The following is a 17,513-nucleotide window of genomic DNA, read 5'->3' as shown; positions in this document are numbered from 1 at the left end:
TCAAACATTTACAATTCTCAATGCAGTTCTATTTCTTATCATTCGTAATCTAGTCTGACAAATTGAAAGTATAGGAATACTTTGTATGCCAACCTTTGTAACAACCAACCACAATACGTTCTGATACCGGACAGAAACACAACCGGTTGTATTTTATTATCCCGATTTTATAGTAGAAGAGCAACTTCAGCTAAAGCGTGTGCGAAGATTAAAGATGGTGCATTAGTTAAACTGGTCACAGCTGGGACACCTATGTAGAAAACTTACCGTGATTGCGTCGTTAGTTAGTTGTAGGCATTCGTATATTTCACATCATAGTCGGTTTGGGGCCGGCTATGACGCCGCCCAGTAGGTTAAGTGCTCATTAATTAACCATGAAATTGAAACCATTCAGCAATTACTTCTCCACTCCATCCGGCTACTCTACGGCATTTATTTTATCTTACTTTACACCCATCGAACTCTACATTGCTATACTCCCGCTGATCTCCTTATTGGTTGTATGAAAGTCTCCTAATTCTTTTTTGTCTTCTGTCTCCTTTCAGATAGGTTCTAAATAAAGCAGCACGTAGCCTCCAGAAGCCATGGGTAAAGCACAGAGTAAGCGTTCGGTCGACATAACCACAGATCCGGCCAAGGACGGCGGAATCACAGAGGGTACCGGTAAGCTAGAGAAAATTGAAGATGTTGATCAGCTCAAATCACAGGCCAACGGCGATGCACAGCACAACGAAGGCGACACGGTAAGTGGACCAAATTAAGAGTTAACTAGTTAACCGAAATGTTATTTCCTGTTCCGGCTTGTGACGATTAGACGAGAGTGATGATTCGTTCGAGTTTTAGTGTAAGGCGAATAAGGTGTTATAGCAAACAACTGTTGCTTTGTTATAGAACAACGAGCTCGATTTTCAGCGATCAATTACTATTAGGGTAGAAACACTGGTTTTGGCAATAAAACCAGGTTTGGCCATATGAGTATTTAATTAATAATTAAAAAAAGGAGCGGATTATTACTCAACAATATTAACAACAAAATAAAGCGAATCAGTACGATTTTACAAATCAAACATTAAGGTTTCAACAACAGATGCAAAAAGCTGTCACTGATCCATTATTGGCCGAATCTCAAGGAAATTTCGTATTCCATAACCCTGTTTTCGCCATATGTAAATAAGACCATGGTAAAGTGTTTGGTTAATGCATAATAAAGCGAAAATTATGAAATTTTTTCAGCCTATGTTTATCTCTAGCTCTTTGTTATTAGGAGTTAATTTATGTTCTGATATTCTGACACCATTACAAAATTGAATTTTCGCGAATCAAATGTACATGTTGTTTAGCTTATTCAGAATTTTTTCGCTTGTCTGACTCAACAAGACTAAAATGTTTACCAAAACTACGAGTACTCATCCTCGTTCCGTTAACCTAATTTACTAGATTATATTGCGGTAGTCTAATATAGGTACAGTAATTCTTTTGCAATTTATCGCAACATTGAATCTATATCAAAACAGCACAATCTACCAAACTAAATCTATGGCTAAACTTGACCTTATCTTATTCGTTTCGCTCTCTTCGCTTACTAGTAATAAACTGTGCTTCTCCATTTTTTCTGTCGATCGGTTACGACAAAAAGGTCATCTCTTTCGAGCTTCCAGCACACGGCAGCTCAGCATCCGAAAAGAACTAAAACGATGGACTCTTCAAAAAGTTAATTATTACAGCTAGCACAGTCTCCCATTTGGCTCCGCTAGCTGCTGATGCTGCTGCGTGTATCAAGCAATAAAAAATTATCTCTAATCTTTTGTTTTCTACCTAGTTTGGTCTTGTTATAGCCGTTGTCGTCGATCCACCGGTAATAAAAAAGAGCACGAACATGGTGTAAATTCTTTCGTTGCTTTGACTTGCTTTAGGGTTTCGTGTGGCCAGAGGCAGAGGCAGTGACTGAAATAAAACGGGGAAGGCATGACCTAGTACTATTTGTATTCGTTAGAATCTGTGGTAGGTTGAACCGAAAATCGTAAAACTAATTTTAATGCCTCAATTATCTTGTCCAAAAAATTCCACCCGCATGTGGCCGTCCATGTTGAAGTTTGCCATTTTTGCGCTATCACTTGCTGGTGACTTCTCCACAACATTCTCAGCTAGTTGTATCAAGTTCAAAACCATCCACGCACTGTTTACAAAGTCTCACAGTTGTTTGAGTGATCGGTTGTAATGATAATGCGCTATCGTATTTTTAGGTGTTTATCTGTGAAGCATGCATATTTGCTGTTCAGAGTTGTCTCACGCAGGTTTGTTTTGTTAGATAAATAATTGTGTCACACATGTCTGTAGGTCATGTCGTCAGTAGTGTGAACAGGTCTGTCAGAAATGTTGTAGACATTCCTCGACCTTCGGAAAGGAATGGTAGAAGTAGGGCCGAAAATAAATACGGAGTATGAGTTTGTATTCTAGTTACTGACGGCTGGATGGGTGCGTTAATATAGCATGGAATTAGGCCTGAATTGTTACTATTTATAAAATTTAAATTCTGCTTTGTGACAGCTAAAATCGTTTTAATGCAATTACTGTGTAGTATGTTCATGAACGTTGCTTAGTCTTATATCAATATATTTCATTTAGATCTTTAAATGTAATCCATTTGAGGAGATGTCAGAAAAGTATGAACAGTGTATTTACAGCATTGACGGGAAATCTTGGAAAATCAGGAAATGACAGTGAATTCATTTTTCGATTAGGGAAAAACTGAAAAACAAGAAGGGAAAATTTTTCAAGCGAGCTGCGATTTTTTTAAATGACCCTATCGCTAAAAGGTTTTTTCAGCAATGCGAGACCTCAACTGTTTCTTATCTGATCGAATACTTTTTTCTCTGGGGTTCTAGAATTGTGTTCATCTACGCTGCACTTCTTTTGTGCTGAATGCTCAAAAATATCAGGAAAAGTAATGTTATATATCAAAGAAAATCAGGGAATTTAGGGTTTCAATTTGCATACTTGAATAAGTTGAGATTCGGCCACAAAGTAGGCGCAACGATGCCAACTTCTTTCTCTTACACGCTGGAGTTTTGCGGTCTTCGACAAAGTGTTGGACATAAAGTTTAATGAAGCTTTGTAGAATATAAAAAATTTCTATCTCTTCAAGTTTTTGAAATCTTCGAGTTTTTATAACATTTGTCTGAGTTTTACGTTTTCTTGTGATAAATTTATGAGTTCACTCAAATTAATTGCATTTGAGTAAATTCATAAAATTATTACACGAAAACGTAAAATTAAGACAAATTTCGCAAAAACTTTCAGATCTCAAAATCATGAAGAGATTGTGATCAGTAATTTTATTACCTTTTTGTATTTCATGATCGAGGAGAGCTCCGTAGCCGCAAGGTTACAGAGTCCGCTTTGGTAAGCGGGTGGTCGTGGGCTCGAATCTTAGTAGAATCCATTTGGTTGTTAAAGGACTTTAGCATGGGTTTATTCTCTGGCTTTCCACCTCGTACCCTTCCTTCAAACTGGATTCTACAGTACCCCTGTTGACTCTCCTCCTAACAAAAATAAGTCCCTATTATAATAAAACTGGTGTGAGTAACATGAAAGTTCTCTCCAGGGATTTGTAATTAGACGATATAGAGTAGTAAGCTTGAAACGGAAAGGTAAAAAAAACTTACACACAAGCACTAATATGAATGATAAGCGTATCCTTAATAGTGTTACTGCTAATAATATCAAGTGCGGAGTGCAGAAAACACCAATATCACAAAAGATCTAAGCTCTGGTCGCAGTGATGAGGTGTTTTCTGTACTCTGCACTTCATATTAATGGCAGTACCACTATTGAAGTAAGTGATACGCTCATCATTCATATCCGTGCTTGTGTGTAAGTTTTATTTTACCCTTTCAAGCTTACTGCTCTACTATACCGAGCCTCTGTTAGTCCTAACAATATCGCCTAATTACAATTCCCTGGAGAGAACATTCATTTGTTACTCCCACCAGTTTTATTATAATAGGGACTTATATGTGTTAGAAGGAGAACCAACAGGGGTACTGTAATGTAATTACGAAATTTACAACTTTTTTCGTAAAAATGTGATATCTCGAGATTGGCTCATATTACCTCGGGATGATAGTTGTTTCTAATGTGAAATTTTTCAAGGAACATGATGAAATTATCAATTTTGAGATAAAAATGGCTGCATTTGCCGAAAAATGTCAATTTAGTTTTCAAATACAAAAATAATTTATCTGGCAACACTTCCGCTCAAAACTTATATTTTTTCTGGATTGCTTGGTTTATTTTCTTCAAAAATCATCTATCAGTGTTTTTCGGACATCTTACATCTATGAATTGTAAGAAAAAGAAAAAAGAGATTTTTGACAAAAATTGCGCGACTTCGCAATGAAGAGAAGGGTCCTAGAGAGCGGGGGGTATTCCAATCGACACCAAAATTGGGATTTTTCCAAGGAGACAGTAGATGAACAATTCCCCCAACTTTGAACAAAATCTGTGATGGTCGTGTCCAAGTGGCATGTACACTTGGTATGGAATGACCCATATATTCTTGGTTTTTTGTTTCTCATTTTACCATCACCAAATTTTGACAAATTGTGGCAAGCATTGTTTTCCTAAACGAGTAAAAAATGAGATTTTTAAAAAAGGTACTTTTTGAAATATTTAATATTGGACAATTTGGAAAGTAGCTAGTTTATTTTGCTCGAATGTTTCGAAAAACCCAACAAAACAAAGCACATCAAAGTTTGTTTTCGTAAGAGGATTTAAATACGGTGCTTTCACGGTTTTTATTTTTAAAGTAACGCCTGACGAACAAAAATATTTTATTTGACTGCATTTTTTTACCCGAATTTGGATAGTATTTAAAAGTAACAGACTCTTCCAGCTGGTCTTGACGTACGATGTTGGCGTAAGAAGCCAGTCGTTGTATGTTCGAATCCCAGCTAGGGAGAGATTGTTATTGTCAATAGGGTCGCAGCACTAGCCCCGCATTTGTCCTGCACACTAGAACAATTGGCGGCGGAGTCTGTGTATAATAAACATGAAGACGAGTTCCGAGGTCTAGAATCAGAATATTGCATCAAGGTTTTCCTTAGTAAAAATAACAGAAAATTCTACATTTAGGCGAATTTATTGATAAATCTATAAAGAAATTTTTAACTAAATTATCGAACAATAAGTTAAAAAATAAACGAATTCTGTTTCTGAATAATTTTTACTGCACCGAAATTATTCATAAACGTCCTAACATGCAACTCATTGCGAGTTAAATAATTTGAATACTGAACAATAAAAGTTATGACGTTATTTTCACTTACAATTAGGTTACAGCTTCATTATTTCTGTTGAACATTATTGTGCTATCACACTCAGTGTTTACTATTATCCAAAGATGTTCGGAAGATAACTTATGTTAAATAACTTCCTAGAAACTATCCAACTAAGTCAATAAATGAACCTACTCAAAACTCTAGTTAACTATGCTTGAAAACAAACGTTGAATTGCTTCTTGCAGAGCAAAATCTCTAAGTTAAGAAGTGCTTTATCAACGTAATTATATAAAAATATTATCCTAGGTGTTTCATCATACTGCTGTACCGAAAATTTAGATATAAACGAGTGGAATGGTTAGGTGGAAAGAAAAATTGAATTGCGCTGTGCACTATAAATTTGTAACAACTTTTATCACGTAACACATCTTTTTATTTGCGGCAATATCCCGTTACCATAGCCAAAGTGAAAGAAGGTAATTATAGAAACTAGTTAAAATGTCACCATCAGCAAAATAAAAAAACACCCGCGGGAAACATACTTTCTTCTATCTGTCTAACCCTACAGGTGATGAAAAAGTACCTTTGCCAGCTGAACTGATACGCTTGGCTAAGGTGGGCAGTCTTTTGAATACTTTCATTTAATTAGAACTCGTTAGCGGTGAATGGAACGACTGAGAAAAGCAATGAAAGTTTGCTGAAGCGTTAATCGCTCTAAACTGCTGACAAAGGTAAAGCAGCAGCAGGTCCGTAGGAAACAGTTCTTTTCCGGAAATAAAACCATAAGCATTTCGTGGAAGATTTGAATCATTGCTGACCTACTTACCGTGGCCATAAAACAATTCTTTCGAAGTAAAATATAGACGTGATGCGATGGAAATTGCTGTGTACCCACCGCCCACTCGTAAACAACGTTTGTTACCCACTCGGAAGGTAACACTTTGCCCCTTGCTGTTGAAGAGAACGGCAACTGTGACCTATGTTGGTAATATGATCTTTTTTAAAGTTATATTGCCAAAACATGTCACTGCTCCTTCTCGGATGATTTTGTTTGTTTATCAATTTACGGCAGTAATGTTTACTTGCTAGAAAACTTAAATTACTTAACATTACTTTACTTTCTGTTAAATTTTAACAATATTTGTTTTTCTTGAAATCGTTAAAAGTTTCACTTTTGTAGTCCCTTTGATATCGTTTTTATAATGATTCGAATTATAACTTGCTATTGAAAGCAGGAAAGCAATTCCCACTTTTTTCTTTGTTCATTGTGGTCTCCATTCAATGTGTTTATTCAAAAGATCTTATTAAATAAATTTCCAATGCATCTGCTCAAAGTTTAACGGCGCCGTCTGAAACCAACTGACCTACCCGACGACAGAACAGCTTCAATCGCAAGCTTCCTTGCATTCTCCAAGACGGCGACGCATTTTCGTCGTGCTTCAACCGGCGTTTGGGGCAGCGTTAACTTGTTTAAGTTTAGTCAAGAAAAGTCATCACAACAACACCAATCGTCGCGTATCCAGTTTTGGTGCGTTCGAACGGTGATAAGGGGGCCAAGGTGATAATGTTCACTGGGGCGTGCAGCGAACGCGTTGCAGTCGCGGGCCAAACTCGATGCAGTACAGAGCGTCAAAAATTGATCCGACGCAGTACGGTACGGTACGCGCAGCTAGTTTTGCCTTACTTGAATCCCGCGGTAAACCACGGGACTAACCTTTTTGGACTTGATCTTGGGCTGTTCTATTTTCGAATCTAGCAAGGTTCGGTTTGTGTACGCTTCACACGCAGTGTTATTTTTAAAGCGGTGCACGTGTGCAAGGTGCAGCAGCTCCCTCGCCCGGATTGCCTCATCGGCATCTGTAGTTACATTATATGTACTCGAACCATAAATTCAACGCCCGTAAATTGTTTCGGGAAGCGGGTAAACGGTAATCACGTGGCCATAAATTTAGGAATTTATTTTTAAGACCCAGAGGGAACGGTTTAACTCGGAGAACGGCAATCAAGGAAGGTGGAAGATATATTTCATACACAAACACAATGCACATGTTTCCAACGGCGTTCGTGTGAAGGTCAAGTTGAAGATTTTTCGAGTCCGGTTTCAGAGAAATGGGAAGCCGGGGATAAGATCATGTTGATATCACTCGCATCCAGTGAAAACGATTAGAAAGTTGTGGTTTGTATAATTTGTTTCCCTTTTTTCCGCCGTGCCAGAACACGGCTTCGCGGTGCTTTCTTAAACAGTTCGTAATTCATAAGATTAACGATAATAATTCTGGCGTGTGGTTTGTCTCTGGTGCCCTTGAGATTGTTTCATTATCGCAGTGGGGGATAAAAAGCGATGGTAACTATCTGCGTGCGTAGGAAGCAGCCTCGGGCTAAATTGATATCATTCGTGATGATTTCACTTTCCTTTGTCAGGCTGGGGCCAGGACTGCGAAGAATGCTGGGAGTTTTCTTCTTCGTTTCTTCAGACTTTCGGCTGTTCTATACGCTTACTGTTCTCGTGATGATTTATGCTTTTTTGTTAGAATTTGAAGCAGATTTTGTTTAGCTGCGAGGATGTTCGTTCTGGAGCTATTTTTCATATCACACCGTATGTTGGGAAGAATGTTCGTGATGGGCGTTGCCGGGCGGGCGTTGCTTATGAATTCTCTCTTTAAGTGATATTCGTTGTCATTTACCGGTTCTCTAGAAAATTCGTGCTGGCAGCAATTATTACTGTAACCTAATAAATTTCCTAAACTCGTCAGCTTGATAAACGGTTCATGAATTTTGTCAACACAATCATTGTGTTAAACCAGAAGTTTCTTCCGACGCATTGTTGTTTAGAATCCAACTTCGGACCACATCGTAAACAAATTTACGGTTGAAAATTATTGAATATATTCTACTGATCTAAGTTTAGCAATCAGTGTCCATCTATTGGTGGCGACGTTACATTTTGGTGGTTCCCACCACAACTACCGTGCAGTCTTGTTATTACAATGAATGGAAAAAGAGTTTACCTGGTACCGCCGCATTTCGAAATTTTAGTAATAACTCACTCTCCAATCACACTCTCACTGTTGATTGCAATTATTCTACCTTCAGCCGGTACGATTTCTTCATCAACGCTCACACTGCAAAAAAAATCGCAGCCGATTTCCAATGAGTCACTTCTTGCAAACAAATGATTCAATTAGTCAAATGAACCATTGCTTCAGTACCTACTGCCCTCTGGTACAATTTACCCTGTTGCAATGTTTCGGTTTAACCGCATCGAATTTGCTTCCCGACAAGAGATCTAAAATAATGATTGTCTGTGTGAGGCATTGGGTCTATATCTGCGCAAAGACTACCTAGCAACAAAATGATTTCTAGGGACGACGTTAGAGTCACCTACCTTACGACAAAATCCGTTGTTTATACGAATTATGACTGGCAAATAAGGAAACGTTTTTTTTTTGAAGTAGGATACTTCTCTCAGGAAGTTCGGCTACATAGGGATGTGAAATGAAAATCTAAAACCGAAAAAAGTGAAAAATATGTCCAATTTCAAATGCTAATAAATCTGTTGGTATTCCATGGATTTCCTTCGTTCTTGCAGCAATAGATTGGAAAATCTTCTAAGATTCTTCCCAAAAGAAGATAATTGTCATTTTATTATTCACACTATTGTACTATTGAAAATAGTCAAGCCTTGTCAAAACGAAAAAATTCGACTTCTGATTGGTCTTTATATGATTACTTCCCAAGCATGGTCGACAGAATCTTATACCTTGCAATTTAAAACATGCTTTTTGGCCTATATAAGAGCCTGTTTTAGCCGAAGCCGCTCATAATAGTTCTAGACAGCGACAACAGCAGTCGTCTTTCCTTAGCAGCAGCACTAGCAGTGCAGAGGATACCAGCGGGCCAGCTGATGCAGGGACATTGGATACGAATGGCAGCGTATAGCGGCCACAACTGTGGCATGGCTATGGATAGCGCACTAGTTGCAGCGGATCTCAGCATCGATAGCGGCTGATGCAGTGAGGCACTTTAGTGAAATGCAGTCTCTGTGCGATAGTGGGCACTAGTAAATGCATTCAATGAAAAGTTGACTCATTTTGACAACACGTGAGCCGTCTAGTTTTGAGTGTTATATCAGCATTTCATTGTTTACTTTATCACAAGGAATACTTTATTTGCCCTGTCAGTGATAACGCAAAAATGTGATCGGCATCTTATCCGATACTAAAATGAACAACAAATTGTCCTTTTCAGGATAAAATAAAACTTGATTGAAGAGTAAATATTTTCTAATGAGTTAATTCACATTTTTAAATTTGTAAAAGTTATAAATTTCATTTCATCTCCGTGTCTCAAAACGTACTGAATTATCTTTTCCCTCAGTCATGAGCACGACATCCGAAAAAATTTCATCTCAAAATTTAAAAATTGTCAAACCCCAACCATGACAAGCAACTAATATATTATTGAAAATGGTCAATCCTTGTTGAAGCGCAAAATTCGATTGATCTGATTAGTCAACTTTTATTTACTAGAAAAAAATGACTGACACGCAAGCAGCCTGGTTATCTTTCTTGTAGAAGTATTCTACTTCAACCTTGCGGTCGTGGCTTTGCACACAACCCTCCTGTTTTTTGTTCACTATTCCTCTACTTGACTGTGACTGTGCAATGCGCGAAACCGTCAGCCACGTTCCCAAAGTTGGGATTGTGCAAATCTCCGCTGCTCAATGTGGGACAAGAACGAAACAAAACGTGATCTTGGGAAGCACATCATGTAGGCACTTGGTACAATCTCGACTCTACCACGTACAGGGCTGCCGTAAGCGATTTGTGTTTGGCTAGCCTAGGTCGGGCTTGAGATTGGGCAGATTGTGTACGACTTTGTGTTGATTTCCCACCTGAGCAGGAAAGGAAAACTAGCAGCAAGAGCGTTATGCATTTACAGGCTGCTATTGGGGTTCTTTGTTGCGCTCGCAAGGAGTGGAGAACGGACGATTTTAAAATTTAATTTTCTTCTATCGCGGTTATCTGACTGGCTACCCTTAATGTACCTTCCATCCTTTGTAGATGAGAAATTGAAGCAGTAAATTCAGTTCTATAAAAAACCCACAAATTGTTTGAGGATAATTGTTAAAAAAAAATCCTAAGTCTCTCAAGTTAAACGTGTTACACGTAAAAATTCATTTAGAGAAAGATAGAAATTATTGTGAATTTTTTCTCGTCTTGCCGAACAGGAAATCCAATATAATTATTATGACAGTATCTGGTGAGGAGCGGAAAACTACTGTTGAGACTTGAGAAAAATCACTGAATCCTCTAAGGGACGGACAAAAAGTTCCCTTCTCAATCTCATATTTTATGGAATGTGAGTGAGCCCAGGAGAACGAGTTAAATTTAATTTCACTGCTTCAGCAATCTTCCGTTGCTTCACTTTTAAATCCCAGAAAGGTAGCTAAATTAATTAAAATTTGAAGGAACAAAACTTCTTTTGGAGCAAAGATTGTTCTATCTTTAATAATGCACTTTACATTAACTAGGTCAATGGAAAGTATTTTGACGCAAAAGAACTGTTATATTTCTCGAGAGAAAAAGAATATTGAAAAACAGTCTGGAACGGCGCCATCACTGTTTTTATTTTCTCAGTCGATGAAAGGCTTATATTTTTGATTTGGAAGTTTTCACCGGAGTCAAGTCGCTTCATCACGCTAACAATACAACCACCGAAAGAAATCCTTTTGGAAATTAAAGAACGTTCCTTACTGCAAATTGACTTAATACTTTACTTTACTTTGTTCGCTGACGAACCGTTCACCGGTCTAGAGCCGAACGAATTAGAGATGTCCAGCTTCTTCTATCAGTATTCTCGTACACCAACAGATCGTGCATCTTGTTCCACCGCGCACATCCACCACGTGCGAGGCCTACCACGGAGTTGTCGGCCTCTTCCTGGTTCTCTACTGAAGATAGTTTTGGAGGCTCACTCGTCAAGCATTCTGGCTACATGTCCAGCCCACTGAAGCCTGCCCCGCTGTATTAACTTCACTATATCAGTATGTTTGTATACCTAGTACAACTCGTGGTTCATGCGTCACACTCCATCTTACAATTTACTGCCAAGTATCGACCGCAGAACTTTACGCTCAAAAACTCCGAGCCCTCGTCGATCAGCTTCCTTCAGCGTCGATGCTTCATGTCCGTAAACGGCCACCAGGAGTATCAGCGTCTCATACAGCGCTAGTTTTGTGCGGGTTTGCAAACTACGGGACTTTAGTTGGTTACTCGTCGTTTCGCTTCACGGCTCATATCGCTAGCATATCATAAGAGTATCAAGATAAATGAATTCATCAACCACTTCAAATCTTTTCCCATCTATCTCCACCTCAGCACCAACGCCACGGGAACTCCCACGCTCCCTAGCAGCTACCATGTACTTCGTTTTGGCGAAAGTCTCCTCCACGGCCCTACGGTCGATACCGCTGATATCAATGTCGTCTGCAAAACCAAGGAGCATGTGAGATTTCGTGATGATCGTACCGTTGCACGTTCGCTCTTCGTACTGCACCTTCAAAGGTGATGTTGAACAGTAAGTTAGAAAGCGCATCTCCCTGCTTCAGTCCATCTAACTTTACGAACGCGGCTGATGTCTCGCCAGTTATCCGCACGCATGATTTCGATCCCTCCAGCGTCATACGAATCAGCCTAATTAGTTTCGTCGGGAAACCGTGTTCCAGCATTATCTGCCACAGCTCGTTTCTTTTCACTGAATCGTATGCTGCCTTAAAATCTATAAACAGATGGTGGGTTTGCAAGTTGTACTCCCGGAACTTATCGAGGATCTGTCGCAGGGTGAAAATTTCATCCGTCGTGGGTCGGTTGTCGATTTGGTTAGCAGATATTTCAATGGTTTGGTTTTTGTATTTCAATATAATGTTTTCTAATCTATTCACAGTTTTTTGAATAATTATTAAATAATATAATTATTTAGATTATTATAAATTTAGAAATAGATAAAAAATGGGATAATATTTGGAGATAAAAGTTCTGCCCTATAATTTTATTTGGTTCATTCTAAACATCGTTTTAATTTTCTTGTATTCTAACCATAAGTTGTCCAAATTTTGGTTCAGTATTTTTTGCGACTTGTTTCGTTTTGTTTGGTTCGTATTTTGTTTTCTTTTTTTCTCATTTACTACGTGTTTTTAAAGAAGTCAGTTGCAAAGTTGCATATTCAATTCTCGGGTGCTTGTTCGCCGTGTACCGATAGCTCGGTCCACAAGTACAATTTTGGGAGACGATGTGTGACAAAGTTGTAGTCCCTAAGTAGTACTACAAGTATATTGAATAGTGCAATGATGATATACTCTAATGTTTGAAGTAGGACAGCCCATATTCAGCCAATATTCACGGTGAATATTATGATATTCACCGCGAATATTGGCTGAATATCCCACTGAATATGGGCTCTCACACTTTAGGCATGAGTTAAAGCATTGCTCTCTTCAATAAACATTTTTCAAAATTGTACTTGTGGAGGGGACTGAGCAAATGCCTTTAAAAAGGCTGAAAGGAGAAGTTATACATACGTCAAATATGTAATTTGCCCTATTTTCAGATGAACAAAGACCAAGAAGCCATCAAGCATTGAAAGTTGGATTCCTAATTAGTGGTTGATGAGCGGCGAATTAACGTCTTCATTCAATCGATTTCGTCTGTTTTGAAAACAACACAGCTCATCATTTTTTGAGTCAGCAACGCCTCGAACGAAGCGAGAAGAAGCGTTATGTACGATGCGCACAATTCAGTGTCGAAGGATAGCACTTCTCATTCTCATCCATCTTTCCTCTGTGGCTGGAAAAAAATCATCGCGCGAGCCTGACTTGGCTGATCAATGGTCGTGGGAATTGAAGTGGAACCGTTATAATCAGTGACCCCTTTTCTGCTGCGGGACTGACAGCTATTGCTTGGATGGTGTTGCACTCCGCTTGTAGCAAGCATCCCATATGCGCACAGCAGAAGCTGCATTGTTTTGTCTGCAGCGGACGTGAACATCATCGGTCGGATTGATTGGCGCTAGTTAATCATGTTCAAGAAGCGAAATCCACTGCCACTATGGCTGCCTTCTACACACTACAGAGAGAGAGAGAGAGATCAATTTTGTTTTGTGATCCTGCCGGAGCCGTCTCACGCCTTATACACAATCGTTTGCAGGTTCTAATTTAAGCTTGAAACCGGGAAACCCGATGCAGCATCGCTTTGGCGGTTTAGGCGCGAACCCACTCGCGATACACTCCGAACGTATCAATTTATCACAGCCGTCTGATCAGAAATAGATGGCTACAACCTACGACAACTGCAAAATCGTTAATCGCAGTAAAAGAATGTCGGTGATTCAAATTCTAAATTTATCTGTGTTCGAAGTTACTCGTTTCGTTATACTTTGATTCTTCTCTTAAATTCAAACGCAGCTTTGTTCCATTGGTAGTAATAAACCAACGATAATAAATTGACAGGTTAGGAGAAACAACGAGTTTGATTGCCTTGGTAACGAAAACGTGGTAAACAAACCTGATGCTAAAAGCTTCTACGTCACAACGACGAAGGTTTCATCACAACGCACTGGTAGATATTGATAAAACAGAATTTTAAGCAATAAAAACAACTTTTGAGAGATTTTTTCCTGTTATTTCAAAAATCAATTTAAAAACATACGATGAAGAGGAACTGTTATAGGCGAAAATAGTTCCGGTAGAACCCGGGTTACCCACAACATCAAGAGATTTAAATTTAAATTTCCATCCGAAATTTAACATAGGTTTTAAGCAGATAAGGCTTGAAAGCCTTATCATAACATCATGAAAATAATTAAAAAAATCAAGAAACAAAATCAGTGTTTATTGTACAAAGTGCTTTATTTTCTTGCTATTTTTTCCTAAAACATCCTGGTCACATTTACCATTAAACTGGCCTTCAAGTTTTAATACATCCTTAGTTTCTTCGACGAAACTGTTATTTTGAATCCACTGAACACAGTTTATTGCATCTTCGGTTTCCTGTTGTTGTGAAGCGATGTCCAATACTTGACTCACACGCTGGGCTCAGTAAACGATTTTATCCATGTTGGTTTTTTTTTTAATAACTCGGCTATTAGTCCCGCCTGTGCCTTACTTTTACCTTGCAGACTTCTATCAGACGGATCTCCATCAGCTAGCGTACGAATAGTTGGAACGGCTGAAAATTTCATTTTGACTGTAAGACCAGAGTACGTATTTAAGTGATTATTACTTTACCGTTTTTAACTAGACACGATCGTTGATCGACAAGATACCGGCATTCGAAGTCTTTTGAAGTTTTGAAGTGCTGGGAACACACAAACTTTGCATCAGTTGAAAACGGCAACTCATGCCGCGGAAAACTATGCATACTCACTGTCAGTTTTTCTTTCCGTATCTTTTATGATGAAATATCACACAATTTAACTAAACAAAACGGCATTTCAAAACTTATGCACTCAACTTCACAGAAATAAACGAATTTCAATTTGCAACTTAAAAGAAATGAACGCACTACAATTTTCAAAACAAACTTTGTGACGTGAAATCCCCGAGCGCTTTGATCTAAATTCATGCTGGGCGTGTACATATAGGAAGCATGCAACATTTTCACCAATACGGTGGTAGGCATCTGCCTAACCTCTGCTCTAATAATATTGGTGATAAACTACATTTCTCCACTCGGCTCTCACAATCTATGATAATAGTTTGCCACGATCCATTTTCTTATCAGTTTTGTACACCCGAAATCAAATTCAATTAGATCAATGTGGTAGGTTTGCCGTCAATAAAAAAAAACAACATCCGAGGTGATGATGGAGTAATTCAAGCTGACAGGGAACCGCCAGTTTAACCAGACAACCGGGGAGCACGAAAGCAGGAATCCGATTATTTCCCTAGATGGAGTTGAATCAATACTGTGCTTCTGGAGCAACAACTGCAATAGAGCATGATTTACGATGCGCCACCGCCTAGCTAGAGGCCGTACTGTGCGTGTACGTGCCGTGTAATGGCAGTAATCAGGTTTAAGATGGCCTCGAACAACACTTTTTAAATGATTATTTCCAGCACTACAGCAGTGCACTGATGCGCGGACGGGATAGTTATGTTCTTCGACAAGACTGCTACCGGCATCTGGAATCCGTTGAAGGGTAACAGACGTCTTGTTTCTGTCGGTATGTTGATGTGTTCATAATTTGAATATTATTTCAGTAAGTCACCATTAGGGCAAACGTGTGCGTCGAGCGGTATTACAAACATCATGAACAGAACTCTGCTCTGCCAAAGCAAGGAGGGATCCCGGCGATCCGGAATTACCGCTTGTCAGATGATATGCCTGCAAGAGGGAAATAAAAATTAATTATCATTCTGATGCTGACTGCGAAGAAATATGGTGAAAAATAGTGCACGCCTCTCATTGAAAAATTATAGCTCTGTGAGTGGCAATGGGCCGCGGGTACGCGGTTTTCCGCGATGGGCCTCTGAAGCAACTACTTTGTTGCAACATAGGCAAACCGGTTACTGTACGTGTGGCTCGAGGATGGAAAGAGAGATTTAGATTGTCTGATTTACGTGACAGATCCAACTGTGTCTGCGCTCTTCTGCATTTGCCCACGCTAATCGCTTAATTCGCTTTGCATAAATTTTGATATGAAAATTGGTTTTGTCTGTGAGAGAGGATTAAGTTTTTAGACCTCTTGCTTGGTCGTCGATTCTACATTGTTTTCTTGCATTTTCATCCCTTTCTGGAAAGGACCAAGAACGAAATCAGTGCGAATTTACAAAAGATGCGATTGTTTGGAAACCATAATTGTTTTAATTAATGTTCTCAATTACACGTCGGTGAGATTGAACCGAAGCAGTGGCAAAACTGGCGCCATATTTCCCATTCATCCGCAATCGTAACCAACACAGCTAGCGATAAACGTCGCAATAACAAAAGTGTGTTCCGCTGAGCTGGACAAATTCCCAACCGACCGTTTTGAAAATATCAGTAATGTGTCGGTTAGTTTATATACGGATCGCATTCCTTCTCGGTAGCTGATAACCTTTGCAGTGTTCAAATAAACTAATTAGAGAGAGTGATTTCCAATAGACACTAGCACATGTCGAGTATGTCATCACCTAGTGAATTGAATCGCGTCGCCTGTCTTAGGAACTGCCTTCGCTTATTGCAGCGCAGCATCGTGTTACAGCAGCTTATAATTTCGATCCCGCACAAATAGAAAATAACTCTGCGTTGTGACATGGCTTAAGGCACGCGTTCAAATGATGACTTGATATATGTGCACTAAAACAACAGAAGCAAAACCACGCCAAGAATTCAATCCACATTTTATAGACGTGTGAATGTGCTTAATAAAAGAAACACATGAACTCATGGCGAGCATGGATTCCGGCCGGCGTTTAATTGAACTCGTTTCCACTGCTTCCCTTGCCTTCATATTTGTTCGTCGATTTCGCAGAACTTTAATAGGAACCAGAACGATGGAAACAAGATGCTCTTTTTACTCTGTTACCAACTGGCCATGGTTGGTTTGGCAGTAGCTCGAAGGCTTTGTTGTTGGCCACCATTAGCGTTCTCCGCGAGAGATGAGTTTCGCATCTCTCAACATCTCTACTTCTCGCCATACGCTTGCTAAAAAATGAATCAAACAAAGATGTCATGGAGATTTAGACTATGTTTTCTTTTTTTCTTTGGGAAATATATTGTCATCAATTTTTTAATACAACTGTTAGCTTACATATCAATTCGCAGATCCTACTGATTTATTCGATAATCGTAATAACTCAAAGCCAGAAAGGCGAGTTTCAATCTATCTCTGTGCAATTGAACACAAATTGCCCATGGGTCTGTTTACCAATTATGTTACTGTAATATTATTATTATGTTAAAATGTTTTTCAAGTGTCTTCTAAAAATTAAAATTTTCTAAAAATTTACGTTGGTATTGTTTTAGTATTCAGCCCCGAAATTCGAGATCTTACTTTGCAACTTACATACAGGTTCAACTTTAAATATCGAAGATTATGAAGCAATTCCTGAAAAAAAGAGAAAATTGTGCCATGGAAAAATTTCAGTTCGAAGAATCGTTGCATGCTTTGAAGAACTAAAAGCTATCTGATTTCAAAACTGATTCCTTCTTTGATTGTAAATCTACAAACATTTTAATATAGCACTGTAACTAT

The 17,513-nt window shown here is 38.8% G+C and overlaps 1 protein-coding gene across 5 annotated transcripts in view; it reads left to right on the top strand.

Moving 5' to 3' along the window:
- Nucleotides 1–17,513, top strand: part of LOC129731880 (calphotin-like) — a 167,481-nt gene that overhangs the window by 100,338 nt on the left and 49,630 nt on the right. For all 5 annotated transcript variants that reach the window (XM_055692242.1, XM_055692243.1, XM_055692245.1 and 2 more), the window contains one exon: nucleotides 546–743. In XM_055692242.1, coding sequence (XP_055548217.1) covers nucleotides 585–743 — 159 coding nt within the window. In that variant the 5' untranslated portion in view covers nucleotides 546–584. The remainder of the gene's footprint in view (nucleotides 1–545; nucleotides 744–17,513) is intronic.

This window comes from Wyeomyia smithii, chromosome 3, assembly GCF_029784165.1.
Source record: "Wyeomyia smithii strain HCP4-BCI-WySm-NY-G18 chromosome 3, ASM2978416v1, whole genome shotgun sequence".
NCBI lineage: Eukaryota > Metazoa > Arthropoda > Insecta > Diptera > Culicidae > Wyeomyia > Wyeomyia smithii.
The sequence above is the reverse complement of the archived record's forward strand: the minus strand, read 5'-3'. Positions and strand labels throughout refer to the sequence as shown.